This window comes from Pristiophorus japonicus, chromosome 3 (genome assembly GCF_044704955.1).
Source record: "Pristiophorus japonicus isolate sPriJap1 chromosome 3, sPriJap1.hap1, whole genome shotgun sequence".
Classification (NCBI taxonomy): Eukaryota; Metazoa; Chordata; class Chondrichthyes; family Pristiophoridae; genus Pristiophorus; species Pristiophorus japonicus.
The window spans coordinates 116,137,153-116,158,802 of NC_091979.1; the positions used below are offsets into that span (position 1 = coordinate 116,137,153).

At 43.2% G+C, this 21,650-nt stretch overlaps 1 protein-coding gene across 1 annotated transcript in view; it reads right to left on the reverse strand.

The window, feature by feature from the left end:
* Positions 1-21,650, reverse strand: part of LOC139254319 (transcription factor Sp3-like) — a 62,740-nt gene that overhangs the window by 16,138 nt on the left and 24,952 nt on the right. The window contains exons 4-5 of the mRNA XM_070873661.1: positions 11,646-11,868; positions 633-832 (exon numbers count right to left, since the gene is read on the reverse strand). Coding sequence (XP_070729762.1) covers positions 633-832; positions 11,646-11,868 — 423 coding nt within the window. The remainder of the gene's footprint in view (positions 1-632; positions 833-11,645; positions 11,869-21,650) is intronic.

Consider the following 21,650-nt stretch of genomic DNA (forward strand, 5'->3'; position numbering starts at 1 on the left):
TTCACTGTCTAGCTTAATAAGTGCAGCAGTGTATGAGTAGAACAAAGGAAGCATACAGACTTGCCCTCTACTTGGAGGTGGAAATGCTCAACATCTAATCTCTCTGTCCATATTTCTAGATAACTGATTGTTCTATTGTACATCAGTACTGATCCCAATCCCCCTGTAAGTCAGTATCCTGTCCTGCCAGGTTGGGAAAGAGAGAGCTCTGTGCAGTGTCCAGCAGCTGCAGTAATCTCAAACAGGTAAGCATTGGTGATCACAAACATTGTTGCTGCCATCACACCCAATATACTTAAACAGCCTTTCATTGAAACACATGACCCTTCTTGTAAGCAGCATTTCAGTTCGAGTACTATAATCTGACCTAAAGCCAGAAAAATCTTTCACTGAGCAACCAAAATGATGCTTCTAAGTTCTGTCTTGCATGGGTTGTAGCTGTGCTTCTTTTAAGTAAATGTAAAGCCCAGCTCTTGGACTATATTTAGCTGCACTGATAAGCAGAAAGACTTCAGGAACAGAGCTCTGTTGGAGGATAAGTGGGAATTGATGAGGGAGAAGTGGCAACGGATACCAAGATAATGATTGAAATCTGCTATATCGTCTTAAAAAGGTAGAAATATGAAAATAACCTGTATGTGTTTTTCTGTGTCGTTGCAACTCATCGCTGCGAGTGAACCGTTTTCCGCAGAAAACCCAGTTACAGACAAAAGGTCGTTCTCCTGTGTGCCAACGAAGATGAGCTCTCAGATGGGATGTTTTTCCATACGTCTTTCCACAACCTGGAAAGTGGCAAATGTGCTGTTTCTTCTTGCCTAAATTACTGGAGGATCTGAGGAAAAATATAATTTCAAATACTGTGTATGTAAGTATTTTCAGTTCTATCCTCGGAAACCTTTAAACATTTAAGACAGTTTCAAAATGGTCTATAGATTTAACTGTCAATTGAATTAAAAAATAGCAGCAACTAAAAATATTAACTTGGTAACTACTTCTAAACAACTCAAATGCAATAACTATTCTGAGTAATTGCAAAACTATACTCAGCAAGCTTTGTAAAATAATAAGATTGGAGGAAAAGCAGTCCTTTCAAATTTTGCAGTCTGATTTCTTTAAATTTCATGTGTTAGGTTCCAAATTCTACAATTATTCTGAAATCACTGCCAGTCAGTCACCTTATTTCACATTTCTAAGTATTATGCAAATGCAGGGTAAATGAATACCTGAAATTACATTCAATTTTTATATAAATAGAACCGAAAAATCACAAGGTATTTGCTGTCCACATCTCTAACAAATTTACTTACCTGGATAAATAAGATTCAGGATTTGATGGATACAATGATGCATCTTATAACAACTTTCATTTATAAAGTGCCTTAATGTAGAAAAAGATCCCAAAAGACTTGGATTTATATAGCGCCTTTCACGACCACCGGACATCTCAAAGCGTTTTACAGCCAATGGAGTACTTTTGGAGTGTAATCACTGTTGTAATGTGGGAAGAGGAATAATAGACGCTGAGCCAAAGGAGGTGAGATTAACTAATGTGCTAAAAAGGTGAGTTTTAAAGGAGAATCTTGAGAGGGAGGAGAGGGACCTAGGCAGCCAAAGGCACAGATGCCAGAGTCAGAGGAATGGAGAGTTAAGGAGGGAGTATAAAGGATGAAAAAGTCAGAACTAGGACGGGCAAAGCCATGGAGGGATTTAAACACAGGAATGAGAATTTTTAATTTGAGGCTTTGGAGGACTGGGAGCCAGCATAGGTCAATGAGAATGGAGGGGAGGGTGGGGGGGGGGAAAAAGTGTCAAGTGGGACAGTAAGAGATAGGATATGGGCAGCAGTTTTGTAAGAGCTAAATAGCGAGAGGATGCGAGTTGTGAATAGTCTCGATCAGCTCAATATAGTGGTGAGAGTTTGTGGTGGGGGACAAAGACAATGATTTCAATCTTTGCAATGTTTAGCTGCAGGAAGTTACAGCTCATCCAGAAATCAATGTTGAACAGCCAGGGTAACAGCACAAAAGCTGGGGCGCGGGGGGGGTGGAAAGAGGGGTTGAGAAAGGTGGGATAGAGCTGGATTTTACTAGCGTACATGTGGAAGCTGACCATATGTCTGCAAGTGCCTTTGCCAAGGGGCAGCATAGAAATGAGGAAGAGGAGGGGCAAGGATGGATTCTTGAGGGATGCTGGTGGTGATGGTGCCGGGGTAGGAAGAGAAACCCTTGCTTGTGATGTCTGCCGATGAACAGATGAGTCAAGCCAAGCAAAGGTAGCCCCACGAAGCTGAAAAACAAGGGGCGTTGGCACTGCAGGAGGATGATGTGGCCAGCTATGTTGCAGACTACAGAGCAGTCTACAAGAATGAAGATATTGCATCACAGTCAGTAAATATTGTTCCTCACCATTTTGCTGCTGTGGAAGGGATGGAAACTTTATTGGAGGAATTGAAAGAGAGTTCGGTGAGAGATGGGCAGATATAGGAAGTGGCAGTACATTAAAAAAGACTTGCATTTATATAGCGCCTTTCACCACCTCAGGACGTTGCAAAGGCTACAGTCAATTAAATACAAGCAGTGTAGTCACTGTTGTAATGTAGAATATGCTGCACCCAAAATTGATTTCCGGTCGGAGGCCTTTCTTTCCCGTGCTTTGCAGCCCGTCCACGTCTTGTGGATACAGATGGAGAAGCTGGAGTCATGTGGGCCTGGACAACCAATCACGGTACAGTGATAATAATGGGAACTCCGATTTTACGAGTTCCCACTACTATCGATGCGAAAAAACACCCAAGCGCAACAACATTAAAAAAAACCCACCTCTATATATTTAAAATTAATTGAAATTAAAGTTAATTAAATGTTTATGTTTTTGGATTTTTTTGATGTGTTTTAATAGGGTTTAAAATAAACTTACCTTAGCGGACAGGGTTTTTACTATAAAAATGTCTTTAAATTTTATTTTTATGTTTTAAAACTCTTATGCTGGTAAAAGTAGGCTATGCGTTTGCTTTTACCAGGCATAAGAGTTTCAAGGACATTCGCTGGGCAATCGCACCCGCGCGGATGTCCTTCTCCCGGGGATGTGGAAGATCTGGCAAGAGATATCTTGACGGATCGGAAAAGCCGGTTCTCGACGCATGCACATTGTGTGCCAAAAACTGGCTTTTGCAAGGTCTCGCCGGCTCGATACGGACCCAGTGAGGCCGGGATTTCAGGGCCAATGAATTCAGAAGGGAAGCAACAATGAGTAGTGGTAGGAGTAAGGCAATTGTAGGAGAGGCTACGGTATATGTTGGCATTGAGGGATTGGGGCCAGGCAGATGAGATAAGGGAGATGGGAGTTGAGCCACATTTTCCCCCATAAACCCCAACCCAAATGCTGCATACAGCTGTTGTGGTTCTATCTTGCCAAGCCATCCACCACCTTTCAACTGAAAGGAAAGAAGAAAAAGACAGGCAGAAGAGTTGGAGAGAATCATTAATTAAATTTGAGGAGGGAGAAGCTGAAGGGAAAACAAACAAAGACAATAGAGCCAAGTAAGCGAAAAACCATATTCTACTTAACATGCCCGATACTGTGGGAGATTGACCAGTTGAGGATAGACACAGCTATATCTCTTTGACCTGTCCTATTCTTTCAGAATCCCTTGTACCTGTGCTACTAAACATCAGAACCATAACCCAAGATCCAACCACATTTCAAAAATGTTTATAATTTTTTAAGTGCTCTGTAGAAGTGCATGCCTGCAATTCCAACTTTTAATTTCTTACACTTGCAGCATTTACATAGTGTGTACATAGGAAGTGGCCCTAAAAATAGTGGATGCATTGGTGATCATTTTCCAACAGTCTATTGACTCTGGATCAGTGCCTATGGACTGGAGGGTAACTAGTGTAACACCACTTTAAAAAAAAAAGGAGGGAGAGAAAACTGGTAATTATAGCCTGACATCAGTAGTGGGGAAAATTTTGGACCAATCATTAAGGATGAAATAGCAGCACATTTGGAAAGCAGTGACAGGATCGGACCAAGTCAGCATGGATTTATGAAAGGGAAATCATGCTTGACCAATCTTCTGGAATTTTTTGAGGATGTAACTGGTAGAGTGGACAAGGGAGACCCAGTGGATGTGGTGTATTTGGACTTTGAAAAGGCTTTTGACAAGGTCCCGCACAAGAGATTGGTGCACAAAATCCAAGTGCATGGTATTGGGGGTAATGTACTAACGTGGATAGAGAACTGATTGGCAGACAGGAAGCAGAGAGTCAGGTTAAACGGGTCCTTTTCAGAATGGCAGGCAGTGACTAGTGGAGTGCCTCAGTGCTGGGACCCCAGCTCTTTACAATATACATTAACGATTTAGATGAAGGAATTGAGTGTAATATCTCCAAGTTTGCGGATGACACTAAACTGGGTGGCGGTGTGAGCTGTGAGGAGGATGCTAAGAGGCTGCAGGGTGACTTGGGCAGGTTAGGTGAGTGGGCAAATGCATGGCAGATGCAGTATAATGTGGATAAATGTGAGGTTATCCATTTTGGGGGCAAAAACACGAAGGCAGAATATTATCTGGATGGCGGCAGATTAGGAAAAGGGGAGGTGCAACGAGACCTAGGTGTCATGGTTCATCAGTCACTGAAAGTGGGCATGCAGGTATAGCAGGTGGTGAAGAAGGCAAATGGTATGTTGGCCTTCATAGCTAGGGGATTTGAGTATAGGAGCAGAGAGGTCTTACTGCAGTTGTACAAGGCCTTGAGGCCCCACCTGGAATATTGTGTACAGTTTTGGTCTTCTAATCTGAGGAAGGACATTCTTGCTATTGAGGGAGTGCAGCGAAGGTTCACCAAACTGATTCCAGGGATGGCTGGACTGTCATATGAGGAGAGACTGGATCAATTGGGCCTTTATTCACTGGAGTTTAGAAGGATGAGAGGGGATCTCATAGAAACGTATAAGATTCTGACAGGTTAGATGCGGGAAGAATGTTCCCGATGTTGGAGAAGTCCAGAACTAGAGCACATAGTCTTAGGATAAGGGGTAGGCCATTTAGGACTGAGATTAGGAGAAACTTCTTCTCAGAGTTGTTAACCTATGGAATTCCCTGCCGCAGAGAGTTGTTGATGCCAAATCATTGGATATATTCAAGAGGGAGTTAGATTATGGCCCTTACGGCTAAGGGGATCAAGGGGTATGGAGAGAAAGCAGGAAAGGGGTACTGAGGGAATGATCAGCCATGATCTTATTGAATGGCGGTGCAGGCACAAAGGGCCGAATGGCCTACTCCTGCACCTATTTTCTATGTTTCTATGTAAGATCCCACAAACGGCTGTGTGATAATGACCAGATAATCTGTTTTTTTGTGATGTTGAGTGAGGGATAATTATTGGCCAAACAACGGGAGAATGCCTCTTCGTTTCTTTGAAATAGTAACGTTTATTTATATAGTGCCTTTAACGTAGTAAAACGTCCCAAGGTGCTTCACAGCAGTGTAACAAGATAAAGCAGATAAATTTGACACTGAGCCGCAAAAGAAGTAATTAAGGCAGATGACCAAAAGCTTGGTTAAAGAGGTAGGTTTTAAGGAGTGTCTTAAAAGAGGAGATATAGAGAGGCGGAGGGGTTTAGGGAGGGAGTTTCAGAGCTTAGGGCCCAAACAGCTGGAGGCATGGCCACCGATGGTTGAGCAGTTATCATGTGGAATGTTGAAGAGCGCAAACATCTTGTGGGGTTGTAAGGCTGAAAATGAGAGAGATAGGGAGGGGCTAGGCCATGGAGTGATTTGTAAACAAGGATGAGAATTTTGAAATCAAAGTGTTGTTTAACTAGTAGCCAATGTAGGTCGGAAAGCACAGGAGTGATCACGACTTAGTGCGAGTTAGGACACGCGCTGCAGAGTTTTGGATGACCTCAAGTTTGCGTAGTGTAGAATGTGGGAGGCCAGCCAGGAGTGAGTTGGAGTAGTCAAGTCTAGAGGTAACAAAGGCATGAATGAGGGTTTTAGCAGAAGAGTTGAGGCAGGAGTGCAGGCGGGCATTGTTACGGAGGTGGAAAAAGTTATGCTTGCGAGGAGGAAGAGGGCTGGAGGTGCCGAAAGAGGGCACTTCTTATCGGCCAATTCTAGAATTTTACCCAACCCCGCCAACAATCCTTTGACCCAAGCTGCACCCACCCATATTCAGTGCCACCCTCTCAAGCTCACTATCTACCATGGTCTTTCACCAACACAGCTACCCCTGATCACTCCGTTGTATCCCTCACCACTCTTGCCCCCTAACTCTTTCAAACTCACTTCCTTCTCAATTACAGAGATAGGGATAATTCCAAGCCTGGAACTGCACAAACTTGAAGGCCGAAGATAGGCAACTAGTTCCTGAGAATTGGTTGACCTCAAAATAATTGAATAGGCGGGTGGGGAGTCATAACCCCCTAATGACCCCTTCCCCTCACCACAACTGGGTGGGAGAGTTTACATGAAGGGTTAGGGAGGACAGGAGAGTGGTGAATTAAGAGAGACGGGGTAAGGGGAACTGAGATGAAACTTAAAATAAGCATTCGAAGTTGCTCAGGTGAGGCAACATCAGTGGAGAGAAACAAACGTTTCAGGTCGATGACGCTTCGTCAGAACTGGTACATGTTCAAAATGAACAAATTCTTAAGGAACACTGAAAGGGGGAGGGGAGGAAAGAACAAAAGGGAAGGTCTGTGATGGGGTGGAAGACAGGAGAGATTGGAGACAAATGGGATGATGGGCCGACTTGAGATGGTAATGGCAGAAGTTAGAAAAAGATGAGTCTAGATAGGGTGTGAATGGCGGAATAATTACCAGCAACCATTCACATCCTGGCAATCGGTAGTGCATACAATTTTCAGTATCATTGATCTCCATTTTACTAAATTAATTTTTTAAAATTTTGTTTATACACACTTTGAAAATTCACTGCACGATTGGTGTGCAAAATCAAAGCACATGGTATTGGGGGTAATATACTGACGTGGATAGAGAACTGGTTGGCAGGCAGGAAGCAGGGTGTCGGGATAAACAGGTCCTTTTCAGAATGGCAGGCAGTGACTAGTGGAGTGCCGCAGGGCTCAGTGCTGAGACCCCAGCTCTTTACGATATACATCAATGATTTAGATGAAGGAATTGAGTGTAATATCTCCAAGTTTGCAGATGACACTAAACTGGGTGGCAGTGAGAGCTGAGGGGGTCGCTAAGAGCCTGCAGGGTGACTTGGACAGGTTAGGTGAGTGGGCAAATGCATGGCAGATGCAGTATAATGTGGATATATAAGGTTATCCACTTTGGGGGCAAAAACACGAAGACAGATTATCTGAATGGTGGAAGATTATGAAAAGGGGAGGTGTAACGAGACCTGGGTATCATGGTTCATCAGTCATTGAAAGTTGGCATGTAGGTACAGCAGGCGGGGAAGAAGGCAAATGGTATGTTGGCCTTCATAGCTAGGGGATTTGAGTATAGGAGCAGGGAGGTCTTACTGCAGTTGTACAGGGCCTTGGTGAGGTCTCACCAGGAATATTGTGTTCAGTTTTGGTCTCCTAATCTGAGGAAGGAAGTTCTTGCTATTGAGGGAGTGCAGCGAAGGTTCACCAGACTGATTCCCGGGATGACTGGACTGACATATGAGGAGAGACTGGGTCAACTGGGCCTTTATACATTGGAGTTTAGAAGGAAGCAGAGGGGATCTCTTAGAAACATAAGATTGACGGGACAGGTGAGATGCGGGTAGAATGTTCCCGATGTTGGGGAAGTCCAACCAGGGGACACAGTCTTTGGATAAGAGGTAGGCCACTTAGGACAGAAATGAGAAGAAACTTCTTCACTCAGAGAGTTGTTAACCTGTGGCATTCCCTACCGCAGAGAGTTGTTCATTGGATATATTCAAGAGGGAGTTCGATATGGCCCTTACGGCTATAAAGGGATCAAGGGGTATGGAGAGAAAGCAGGAAAGGGGTACTGAGGGAATGATCAGCCATGATCTTATTGAATGGTGGTGCAGGCTCGAAGGGCCAAATGGCCTACTCCTGCACCTATTTTCTGTGTTTCTATGTTTATAAATAGGTATTGATAAATTTGCACCACTTGGTTGAAGTAAATCAATTGGGTGCAGTTTATAATGTAGCTCTGCTTAAAATGCCACAGTTGCAGTATGGTTTTTTCACTCTTACCTGGGCTGCTCACCCTACTCACACCTCCTTCAAGCACTATGAAAGTTTGATTACTCTCAAGGTGTCCCATCCTTGTGAAATCCTTTTTCTGATCATTCATCTGCTGCTCCCATGCCTGATCGAGTTTTTCCTTCCCTCAGCACATTTTCTGCATTGGGATACACCCCACTTAACCAAAGTCCAGAGACCTTCAGTACACAATACCAACAGCAAAGATATTAGTGGAATTTAAGCAGCATTAATCTTGCAATTTATGTGCACAAAGCACTTGTAAGCTTCCTGCTGCTTTAAGACCATTCAACTCTACAAGCCAATGCCCTAATGAATAGCCTCTAGCTTCAGAAATGAATCTCATCCCTTGTGACAGGTCTACCCTCCATTAAGGAGCTGGTTGGAAGGGTTGACACTTCAATTCTTTCAGTGCCAAGCATGCAACCTTGCCCCTAAAGAGATATTGTTTACCTGCCCCAATCCCTCAACATAGAAACTAGGTGCAGGAGTAGGCCATTCGGTCCTTCAACCATTCAATAAGATCATGGCTGATCATTCACCTCAGTACCCCTTTCCTGCTTTGTCTCCATACCCCTTGATCCCTTCAGCCATAAGGGCTATATCTAACTCCCTCTTGAATATATCCAATGAACTGGCATCAACAACTCTCTGCGGTAGGGAACTCAAGAAGGGTATCAGCTGAGAACTGATTCAGTTTGTATAGGCCAGCTGATGGAAGGACTGAGATTAATGACACTCGATAATTCAGCGACCTGTGTAAGGTGTGAAATGCACTGACAACTCCAAATTATTGGTGACTAGAAGATCAATTTCACCTGATGCCAGATTTTAAATAACAGATATTTGTTCCAATACAATGAAGAAAATTGTTTGAGGGAAAAAAATGGCAGGAATAAAATCCAAATGGAGTAGTTTCTGCAACTGGGAATCATAGAGGCCTTAACTTTGGAGAGGGGAAAGGGGCAAAGAAAATTTCCCTCGAGATTTCCTCAATATGAATAAATACACAATGGATTTATATGCCTCATCACTGTGGTCTCCAGGAACTCATTTTAATCACCTTCAGGAATTTCCCATAATTCTTTCCTCTCTCTCTTTCCCCCCCGCCCATTGGCCTAGGTTTTAAAAATATCTGTCTTTTTGTGTCGCCCAAAAGATTACATGGCTTCTGGTGGGTTTTGAGCATTTTTGGGAGTCATAAACTCTCCACTGGCTGGAGTCATACCTAGCACAAAGGAAGATGGTTGTGGGCCAACCATCTCAGCCTAAGGACTTTGCTGCAGGAGTTCCTCGGCCCAACCATTTTCAGCTGCTTCATCAATGACCTTCCCCCCATCAAGTCAGAAGTGATGTTGTTCGCTGATGATTGCAAAGGGTTCAGTTCCATTTGCGACCCCTCAGATAATGAAGCAGTCTGTGCCCTCATGCAGCAAGACCTGGACAATATTCAGGCTCAGGCTGATAAGTAGCAACTAACATTTGCGCCACACAAGTGCCAGGCAATGATCATCAACAAAAGAGTCTAGTCACCTCCCCTTGACATTCAACAGTATTACCATTGCCAAATCCCCCACCCTCAACACCATTGACCAGAAAGTTAAACGGACCAACCACATAAATATTGTGGTTACAAGAGCTGATCATAGACTGGATATTCTGCACCAAATGACTCACCTCCTGACCAATGTTACCTCTAATCTGCATGGAAGTGCAGTAATGGGAAATATCTCGTGCAGACCACTTACCGGCTTTTGCATGCGCAGAAATTTAACTGGACCACGATGTAAAAGAAACAGGCCAAGCAGAACAAAGTGCAGCTCACAGGGAACATTGCTCCTGACTCTCCAAAGCCTTTCCACCATCTACAAGGCACAAGTCAGGAGTGTGATGGAATATTCTCCACTTGTCTGGATGAGTACAGCTCCAACAATCGAAGCTCAACACCATCCAGGACAAAGCAGTTCATCTGATTGGAACCCCATCCATCACCTTAAACATTCACTCCCTCCACCACCTGCATACTGTGGCTACAGTGTGTACCAACAAGATGCACTGCAGCAACTCGCCAAGGCTTCGACAGCAGCTCCCAAACCTGTGAGCTCAACCAACCTGAAGAACAAGGGCAGCAGGCACGTGGGACCACCACCAACTGCAAGTTCCCCTCCAAATAATACACCATCCTGACTTGGAAATATATAGCCTTCAATATATCGTCAAAATCCTGGAATTCCCTCCCCAAAGCACCTTCATCTCATGGACTGCAACGGTTCAAGGCAGCAGCTCACCATCACTGTCTCAATGGCAATTAGAGATGGACAATAAATGCTGGCCTTGCCAGCGATGCCCGCATCCCATGAATGATTAAAAAGTAACGAAGCTCAATTATAGCGCAACTGAATGGACCAGCTGGTCGTTTCCTGTCCATATAGTTTCTATCTAGTATCAAAAAAGGAAGATTTGTCAAATTGGTACATGGTTTTAAAAATAGACTGGGTTACAATGGAATATTTCACAATAAATTTTGAAAACTGGGAAACCAAGCTGTAAACTGTCAGGCTGTTTATGGGAAAACAAGCCAGATAGTTTGATCACAAAATTAGGTAAATGTGAGGCTTTGTTTTAAGGCCGTGGCAATGAGAGCCATTTGCAGGAAGGCAAATATATTCGGCATTAACACCATCCATAGAAAATTAAAGTTCCTTTCTCAGGCTGCCTCTGGACTTCAAAGCCTTGGCTGCACCTTGAGGGTGGTCCCATAGCAATAAATCACAGCTCTTCACTGCAATCCTATCTAGAGACCTGAACTCAGTGGACTGGTTATTCACATCATCGACATGCAACCTTGCAACATGAAAGTCTACTGAAGACTAGCATTCAAGAGTCCTGTCACTTATCAGGCTGTCCAAGAAAAAATGTTCTTAATGATCATTTCAACATGTTGTAGATGGATTGTTCTAATTATTGCAGTTACTGTGCCTTACTACTATTATATTTGTAAATAAATCTGAATCAATTTTTGTCTGAAGCATTATAGTCTGACTGATATTTTCATCTTTCAAAAGATGCAAGGAGAATGTGGTGGGCATCCCTCGTGATCACCAGCAACCAATATCACAATAGAAGGGTCATTGTTAATCCAGGGTAAGCTCTCTCACGACATTGCATGTAAAAGGACTCAGGTTTTGGTTCAAAGGAAACTTTGTTTATGGAAATGGTCTTCATTTTTTTTGCTGCAAATACAAGATAAAAATGGTGGGTGAAAGTTATAATTATTATTAGTTTACCAAGCTTACCCATGGTGTACAATTAACAGATAAAGGCTATGAGCACTGGTTTTGCCATTATACATTTTCCCTTAAAGAACATTTTGATTATGTAGTAAGCCTGTGTTCACAGAATCTTTACAACACATAAAAAGATTTAATTTGTACTAAATCGAAACATACCTTCCCAAAACATCCTTACAGTTCGGACAAGTACACGCTACTCGACGGAGTCGTTTTCCTGGCTGATACTGCTGATCATTACCATCCTCATCCAGGTTCACAGACACTTGTGCTAAATCACTGGAACCAAGGACAGTTGCAGTTCCCAAATTAGTGACTGTAGAAGGTTGTGATGCTAGCTGCCAGGATTCAGAGTCGTCATCTTCTTCTTTTATCTGTATACCTGGAATGAGTAAGGGCATGTTCAATTCTCATCTGTAATTTCAAAACCATGAAAATTATTCTGTTTAACCCTTTCATTAACAATTGTGCCACGATAATGTACAATAAGTTTAAAATGTAACTATACTGTATGCAATACAGCTTGGTTTCCCAGTTTTCAAAATTTATTGGGGGACTTTATTCAAAGTCTTTTCAGTTTTACTAAATCTGCCGTTTTTAAATAGTATTTTAATTTTTCTTCATTTAAACAAAAGTCAAGTAGTCTGTGAAATCAAGTTTAAATATAGGTATCTAACCCCAGAAAAAGAAAAACATTTCCTGGTGCAACTGTGCAAACAGGATTTATGGAGAGCTTCCAAGACTTCTTACCCTGTAATTTTCCGTGTCTTCAGCACAACCACTGCATTCAGAAAAATATCAGTTTAATCTGAAACTTGGGAACATTAGATATAGCCCCAAGATAATTAATGTAGTAATCAAGTACAAGCAACTTAGTTGTCAATACAGTAGTGTATACATGGTACACCATTATCAAACCCCAACATATGAATTGCTAGATTAGATCAGCATGGAGAGTAAAAAAGGGAAATAATTTGTGCACTGATGCTACCCATCTGATGCAAAATAAACTTTCTGTATGTCAAAAATGACACTTTTCAACCCACTCCCATTTGTGAAATATGGATTACACAATAGTGCAATACACTGCTAGCTTGGCATTCTCTCTTTACTTGTAAATTTATCATCCTCACCATCGCCAACTACTTCAGGAGTCAGACAGCGCTGCGGCTAGGTTGGTGTAATGAGATCGCAGATTGGGTGCTGCTGGGAATGAACGCATCCAACGACAACTGCCAGCAGGACAAGGAGGGTGATAATGAGCCAAAGTCTAGCAGAACTTATGGCAACATGGGATTTTTTGCTCTTCCCAAATAACAGTATGAAAAGTCCCAGATCATAACTGAATCTGACATTGAGGCCTTCAAGGAGAAAGAAGGAGCTTCATTCAGTGCACTGGCATGTCTGAAATCCGACAGCCTGTACCAAACTGATGGACACCAGCGTAAGTAAGGAAATCTGCTTTGAGGAGCTAAAGACATAGATGAGCTAAGGACATGGTCTGCAAAATAACGAAGGAATTGTATGGAGCAACTTTCCCTCAGTCACTGCGGCCAACTGATCGACCAAGGGATGACTGCTGCTGTGAGCCACATGAAGAAGCCTCCCATCGACATCTCCTGCTGGTGATAAGATCACCGACCAGGTGCTGGAAGTCCTCTCACAGGAGTGCAATTGGCTGAAGAGTCTGGACATCCCAAAGTGTGGCGGGCTGATGATTGCAGGCGCCAAGCAAATCCAGCAGCTCCTTCCCACGCTCAGCAGTGTCCAGACGAGATACTTGGACGGGCTGACCTGCCTCACTAAGAACAAAAGAAATAGGAGCAGGAGTAGGCCATAAGGCCCCTCAAGCCTGCTCCGCCATTCATGGCCGATCATCAGCCTCAACTCCACCTTCCCGCCCGATCTCCACATCCCTTGATTCACCGAGACTCCAAAAATCTATCACAGTCTTGAATATATGCAGAGACTCAGCTACTTTAAATATCTTAACCTGGTTCAATACATCATAGTACAGTAGTGTTTTGGTTATGGTCCAAGACAAGCAATCCAGAGGTCACTAGTTCAAATCTCATCATAGCAAGTTGCGAATATGGGCTGGCAGCAGAAAAAACTGCTGAGCTTTCATCTAAAACTTTCAGGGTATAGAATTCCTAAGTAGTTTGGCCTATTCGTGACTCCAATCTCTCTACCTGGTTAACTCAATACACTCAAGTGGCCCAACTCAGGGAGTTCTCAACTGGGTGATCTGCCAATGTGCAGGATAAGTAATGGGCCAAAAATCACGGTCTCTACAGGCACGTATGACATGTGCACGCACCGTTAGAGGCCCTGCAAGTGCCGGTTCTCGGCGCACGATGCACATGTGCCAAAATCCGATGCATCCATGGGAGAAAGGCCTTCGCGGGCAGAGATTTGGACTATTTGCTAGTTTATTTTTACCCCTTTCAAAACATTAAATTCCCAAAAAATAAATTTGTCAAACATAAATTCACTATTAATTAATTTTAAATATGTGAAGTGTTTATTTATTTAAAACATGTGTGTGTTTTTGCGGGTACAAACGGAGATGACCATTACTGTGAATAGGGGATATGCCATTTTCATTGGTTGGTCCGGCCCATGTGATCCCAGGCTGCACATACACTCCTGGAATATGTAGGTCCCTACGCTGGACTGCACAGCTAGGCCTGAGCACAAGTCTACATTCCTCCGGAACCATCAGGCACTTTCGTAAAAAAAATTCCCGTCGGAGGCATCCGCCCGCAATTTCTAGGCCAATACTTGTTTGCCCCAAGGAAATATGGCGTGGTTATAAAGCAGCGTGTGGAGGCGAAGGACGCACCTGGAGACAGAATGCAGCGCGTGAGGATAGTCCGAGCAACTGACTTAGAGACACTAAGGCCGTGGCTTCTAGGTAAGTCCTAGCACCCCTTTGGGCTGGGGGTCGGGGGGGGAAAAGAGGGGTGCGTGGGACGTTGACTGTTAACTGGACGAGTTGCAGGCAGCCACTCTAATAACCTGAGAGACAGAAGATCAGGCCTGGCAACTTATTGCACAGTGCCTTCCTTGAGCTAGGAATTAATGTGGTGCAGGTTCAATGCAACTTTTCAAAGTGTCCCTTTTATAGGAAGGTAAAAAGTAAATAACTGCAACAGTACACATACTGAAAACAGGTCAGTCAATATCTAGAGGAAGAGCAGGTATTTTTCAGAAGGTGTTGAGGTATCTGATGATATGTTTGCTGAGGTTGGGGTATCATGCTTTACTCAACATTCGGGCATTTTTAATATATAACTTGATTCTTGGGATGTAGGCAAGACTGGCAGTTATAACCATCCCTAGTTGATGAGTGTTTTGTTACACGCTGAAAGTGCAGAAATGAGCACATCCTCAGGTTATGCAGCAAGTTCTCTTCAGGTTATGCAATACGTTCTCGCTACGCAAGGTGTAATGTTTCACATTAAGTAAAACAATTAAACAGATGGGTTATTTTTTGTGTAACTTTTTTTAAATACAGGAAAAATACTTGTTTTGTGTTACGAGGGTCTGTGCAATTTTTGTAACACGGGATGGGGGCCTCACAAGCAAAATGGTGGGAATCCCTGTTGTTCTGGGCAACAAGGAACGGATAATAAATGTGGGCTTGCCAGCATTGTCGACATGAGTAGATTTCTGAAAAATGTAACAAAACTGATGCAATTCGGGAATCAGAAAAATATAATCGATTGGAACAACTGCTAAACTGAGGTGTTTATTATGCCACCATTGGCATATAATTACAACATGACATATTTACACAGGCAGCGTCCATTATAAATGCGGGCACAGGAATTTTTTAATAGAAAAGGTTGAGGTGTGACAAAAATATCTTATTTAATTCTCTTATTGTATTCCCACAAGGATTTAATTTTCATCAGTGAATGAAATCAATCCGTCATTTCACTTTGGTGTCGACTCTCCTGTGAACTAGCACTGCGACAGTCGAACTTGTAGCTGAAGTACAATCGCATTGCTCCCCCATTCACCTACCACAAAATTAAAACGGTTCCCAAGCTTTTAACTGCAATTACATTAAAAAATCTTACATTTGCAAGCACTTCTTTTCCATTTTAAATAGATGATGTCACATTTTTGTATCTAGCTTATTTCGAGGTAACTGCAGCGAGACAAAACTGAGCAGACATGTGCTTATGTAAAATGCTCACTCAGCTTAAAACAACTCAAAAGGATTTGTAAAATTACAAAATGTTTTATTAATTTGGTGTCAGAAAATTATTTACGATGAAAGTACTGTTTTATTCTTATTCTGCTTATTTATCTGGCTGCCAGAAACATTTATATCAAACAATGCAACTAGTTTATGGTGAAATGCAAATCAGTGTGGTGTTTTCCACCAATTGGAGCAATCATGAGGTGCAATAGATATCCTATGCATCTTTCCAGTGTACAATTGCAGAAAAGAGCATTTTTTAATCCTGTGGCATGCTAATCCATTCATTTCATGCACAATGTTTATAAATTTTAGCTGATAAGCAGATTTGCATGTCCTATGAAAACTACTTGTGCTTGCAACAAAAAGGCAAAGTGTTGGGAGAAATTTGAGTGACAATAGTTGTTGCAGCAAAAGTGAGATCAAATATTACCTGCAGCCCAAAAATAGGGCGTCAAGCAAATTATCATAAGCAAACAGCATGAGAGAGACAGGGGGCCAAGGGTGAGAATTTGCTTATCTGGCAACAAAAGAAACAGATAAAAGCAGGTGTGCTAATTAGAAGTGTCTAGACTCAAGACCACAAGCAACAGTGCAAGCACAAGCACTAGCACGAGCAGCAGCAGCACAGATAGAAGGCTGAAAGGAGAGCATCAAGAGGCTCTATGCAAGCTGAGGCAGAGGGAAAGGAGAAGCACTGACAATGCAGATAAGTTGCATCAACTAAGTGAGGACATCCAGCCCATACCCTGTGCACAAGAAGTTTAGTAAATCTATTATTTTAAATTAGCAAACCAATGCAAGTGAGAAATATAGAAACATAGAAAATAGGTACAGGAGTAGGCCATTCGGCCCTTCGAGCCTGCACCACCATTCAATATGATCATGGCTGATCATTCACCTCAGTACCCCTTTCCCTCGACACCCTTTGATCCCTTTAGCCGTAAGGGCCATAATTTAACTCCCTCGTGAATATATCCAATGAACTGGCATCAACAACTCTCTGCAGCAGGGAATTCCACAGGTTAACAACTCTGAGTGAAGAAGTTTCTCATCTCAGTCCTAAATGGCCTACCCCTTATCCTAAGACTGTGTCCCCTGGTTCTGGACTTCCCCAACATCGGGAACATTCTTCCCGCATCTAACCTGTCCCGTCCCGTCAGAATCTTACTCGTTTCTATGAGATCCCATCTCATCCTTCTAAACTCCAGTATATAAAGGCCCAGTTGATCCAGTCTCTCCTTATATGTCAGTTCAGCCATCCCGGGAATCAGTCTGGTGAACCTTTGCTGCACTCCCTCAATAGCAAGAACATCCTTCCTCAGATTAGGAGACCAAAACTGGACACACTATTCCAGGTGAGGCCTCACCAAGGCCCTGTACAACTGCAGTAAGACTGCCTTGCTCCCATACTCAAATCCCCTAGTTATGAAGGCCAACATGCCATTTGCCTTCTTCACCGCCTGCTGTACCTGCATGCCAACTTTCAATGACTGATGAACCATGCATGACAACCAGGTCTCGTTGCACCTTCCCTTTTCCTAATCTGCCGCCATTCAGATAATATTCTGCCTTCGTGTTTTTGCCACCAAAGTGGATAACCTCACATTTATCCACATTATACTGCATCTGCCATGCATTTGCCCACTCACCTAACCTGTCCAAATCACCCTGTAGCCTCTTAGCATCTTCCTCACAGCTCACACCGCCACCCAGTTTAGTGTCATCTGCAAACTTGGAGATATTACACTCAATTCCTTCATCCAAATCATTAATGTATATTGTAAAGAGCTGGGGTCCCAGCACTGAGCCCTGCGGTACTCCACTAGTCACTGCCTTCCATTCCGAAAAGGACCAGTTTATCCCGACTCTGCTTCCTGCCTGCCAACCAATTCTCTATCCACGCCAGTACATTACCCCAATACCATGTGCCTTGATCTTGCACACCAATCTCTTATGTGGGACCTTGTCAAAGGCCTTTTGAAAGTCCAAATACACCACATCCACTGGTTCTCCCGTGTCCACTCTACTAGTTACATACTCAAAAAAACTGCAGAAGATTGGTCAAGCATGACCTCCCTTTCATAAATCCATGCTGACTTGGACCGATCCCGTCACCGCTTTCCAAATGCGCTGCTATTTCATCCTTAATAATTGATTCCAACATTTTCCCCACTACTGATGTCAGGCTAACCGGTCTATAATTACCCGTTTTCTCTCTCCTTTTTTCAAAAGTGGTGTTACATTTGCTACCCTTCAGTCCATAGGAACTGATCCAGAGTCGATAGACTGTTGGAAAATGATCACCAATGCATCCACTATTTCTAGGGCCACTTCCTTAAGTACTCTGGGATGCAGACAATCAGGCCCCAGGGATTTATCTATCTTCAATCCCATCAATTTCCCCAAAACAATTTCCCACCTAATAAGGATATCCTTCAGTTCCTCCTTCTCACTAGACCCTCGGTCCCCTAGTAAATCCAGAAGGTCATTTGTGTTTTCCTTCGTGAAGACAAAACCAAAGTACTTATTTAATTGGTCTGCCATTTCTTTGTTCCCCATTATTAATTCACCCGAGTCCGAATGCAAGGGACCTACGTTTGTCTTCACTAATAAGAGAAACATGGGCTGAAAGGCTGGTACGATCACTTGGCAATAAAAGATTTGCTGCATTTTCACATGTAGATTTGATAAACAGGGCAGATTTCATTGTAAACAAGTAATTCTTGTTGCTTATGACTTGTGCCAGAAAGTTGGTCAGAAATGTAAACTGTTGCAGTGGACTTATGGCTCTGGTTATAGAAAACTGGGGATAGAAATAGATGCTATGTTAACTCTGTGGTTTAAGGAGAAAAATACATCTTATAAAGACATCAATGATGAGATTGTTTGCTGCAAAAGATTCAAGAAGATTTATGGGCACGGATGCTAAACCAGAAGCTCAAAACCCTCATTAGATGGCTGATCGAGCCAATTATTTTGCAGAGGGCCAATGAATGAGTGGAAATTCAACAGTTTTGCACAGTCCAACTGGCAGGCAAATCAATGAGTCAAATGATCAATCTGCACTTTGAAAGCCTGTGTTGGTACGACCATGCACGTCAGCAACTTGCATTTAGATAGCATCTTCAACATAGTAAAATGCCCCAAAGTGCTCCACAGGAGCGTAATCAGACAAAAATGGACACCGAGCCAAAGAAGGAGACATTAGGATAGTGACCAAAAGCCTGGTCAAAAAGGGTAGGTCTTAAGGAGTATCTTAAAAGGAAGAGAGCCAAATGTAGGTCAGCAAGCACAGGGGTGATGAGTCTTAGTGTGAATTAGGATACAGGCAACATTTTGATCAACTTAAGTTTATGAATGTGAAAGATGGGAGGCCAGCTAGGAGCGCATTGGAATAGGTGATCGGATCTTGTGGCAGTGGGTGAAGACAATGGTTTCAATCTTCCCAGTGTTTAAATGAAGGAAATTTCAGGACTGGACTTTGGACAAGCAGCCTGACAACACGGAGGCAGTGGATGTGTCGAGATGTGGTGGTGAGGCAGAGCTGGGTACAGTCAGTGTACATGTAGAATCTGATGTTCGATGATGGCGCCAAGGGGCAGCATGTCAAATGGGAAATTAAATGATACAGATGCAATAAGGTAGAACACCTCAAAGCAAACAGTTGCTCCTCTGAAAGAGTCTGGGACAGTCAAGAGCTTTATAATGAGATATGAACCTGCCACAAGACATGAAAATGCAGGCATTTCGAAATCATACTTATGCCCGAGCAGTGAATGAATGCCTACGGAAGACTAGCGAGACATGGCAGTTGTCCAAATCTGGTATACCTGCGCCTACTATGAGCAACCAGTAGAAGGCAGGAATTATGAGGTTTGCACATATACTATTGGCCGAAGTATGAACAAGTATCCAAATTTTCAGTTCACTCAGTTCAACCATATTTCCAAGTGAATACTGCAAGACAGTATTTCATGAGCATAGGCACTTGTATGAATTTCCCAAAAAGACTCAGTTCAAAGGACTCAGAACTCCAAAATATTTTATTTTGATTGTCAAAGAGAAAGTGAAGTATTTTTGTTCTGCTGATTTATCTTGCTTCAGTTTAAATTACTTACAAAAAATACCCTTAGTAATTTTGTCTGAAAAATATAATTTATCAGCATGAAATTTCTTCCCCCAACCTATCAGAGCCATCAGGTGAGTACAACTCTTTCCAGCGTCAGAAGTCTGTGGGTTCAATTTCCACTCCAGAGACTTGAACTTAAAAATCTAGGCTGACACTCCAGTGCAGTGCTGAGGGAGTACTGCACTGCCGGAGGCGCTGTCTTTCGGATATGATGTTAAACCGTCCATCTGCCCTCAGGTGGATGTAAAAGATCCCATGTCCTATTTCAAAGAAGAGCAGGGGAGTTATCCCCGATGTCCTAGCCAATATTTATCCCTCAAGTAACATCACAAATACAGATTATCTGGCCATCATCACACTGCTGTTTTTGGGAGCTTACTTTGTGAAAATTGGCATTGCAACACTGGCTACACTTCAAAAGTACTTCATTGGCTGCAAAGCGCTTTGAGACATCCGGAGGTTGTGAAAGGTCACCAAACTGCTGACCACCCAACTTTCTTTCCTGGTTCCCATGTTAGCTGACATTGTTAACTGTTCTTGCTCTTCAGGTACTGCCCCCCTCTCCCTCAAATCTGCCATCAGCAGCCCGCTCCTCAAAAAAACCCTCGACCCCTCCGTCCTTGCAAACTACCGCCCCATCTCCAACCTCCCTTTCCTCTCCAAAGTCCTTGAATGTGTCGTCACCTCCCAAATCTATGCCCATCTTTCCTGCATGTCCATGTTTGAATCCTTCCAATCCGGATTCCGTGCCTGCCACAGTACCAAAACAGCTCTCATGGTTTAAAAATTAGTAAAAGTATGGTAATAAGATGAAGACTGATTTGCCGAGACGTAAACTATGGTTGATTGATTCGTAATATCCCAAAGTTACAAATAACATCCTTTGTGACTGTGACAAAGGCAAACTATCCCCCCTCGTCCTTCTTGACTTGTCTGCAGCCTTTGACATGGTTGACCACTCTAGCCTTCAACACTTCACTGTTGTCCATCTGGGTGGGACTGCACTTGTCTGGTTCCATTCTTACCTATCTAACCGTAGCCAGAAGCAACAGGTTCTCTTCCCTCCCCTGCATCATGACCTCTGGTGTCCAAGGATCTATCCTTGGTTGCCTCCTATTTCTCATCGACATGTTTCCCCGTGGCAACATTTTACAAAAACACAGCATCCGTTTCCACACGTACGCTGATGACACCCATTTCGACCTCAATACCACTTCTCTCGACCCCTCCACGGTCTCTAAAATTGTCAGACTACTTGTCCAACATCCAGTCCTGGATGGGCAGAAATGTTCTCCAATTGAATATTGGGAAAACCGAAGCCATTGTTTTCGGTCCTCGCTTCAAACTCCATTCCCTAGCCACTGGACTCCATCCCTCTCCCCAACTTCTGACTGAGACGGAACAAGATTGTTCGCAACCTTGGTGTCATATTGGACCCCGAAATGAGCTTTCGACCACATATCCGCAGCATAACGAAGCACCTATTTCCACCTCTCCAACATCAACTATCTTCCCCCCTTGCATCAGCTCAACCGCTACTGAAGCCCTCATCCATGCCTTTGTTACCTCTAAGCTGGACTACTCCAACGCACTCCTGGCTGGCCTCCCACATTCTACCCTATGTAAACTCGAGGTGATCCAAAACTCGGCTGCCCGTGTCCTAACTCGCACCAAATCCCATTTACTCATGACCTACATTGGCTTAAGCAGTGTCTCGATTTCAAAATTCTCATCCTTATTTTCAAATCCCTCCATGGCATCACAACTTCCCATCTCTAATCTCCTCCAGCTCCACAACCCCCTCCATCCCCCGAGATGT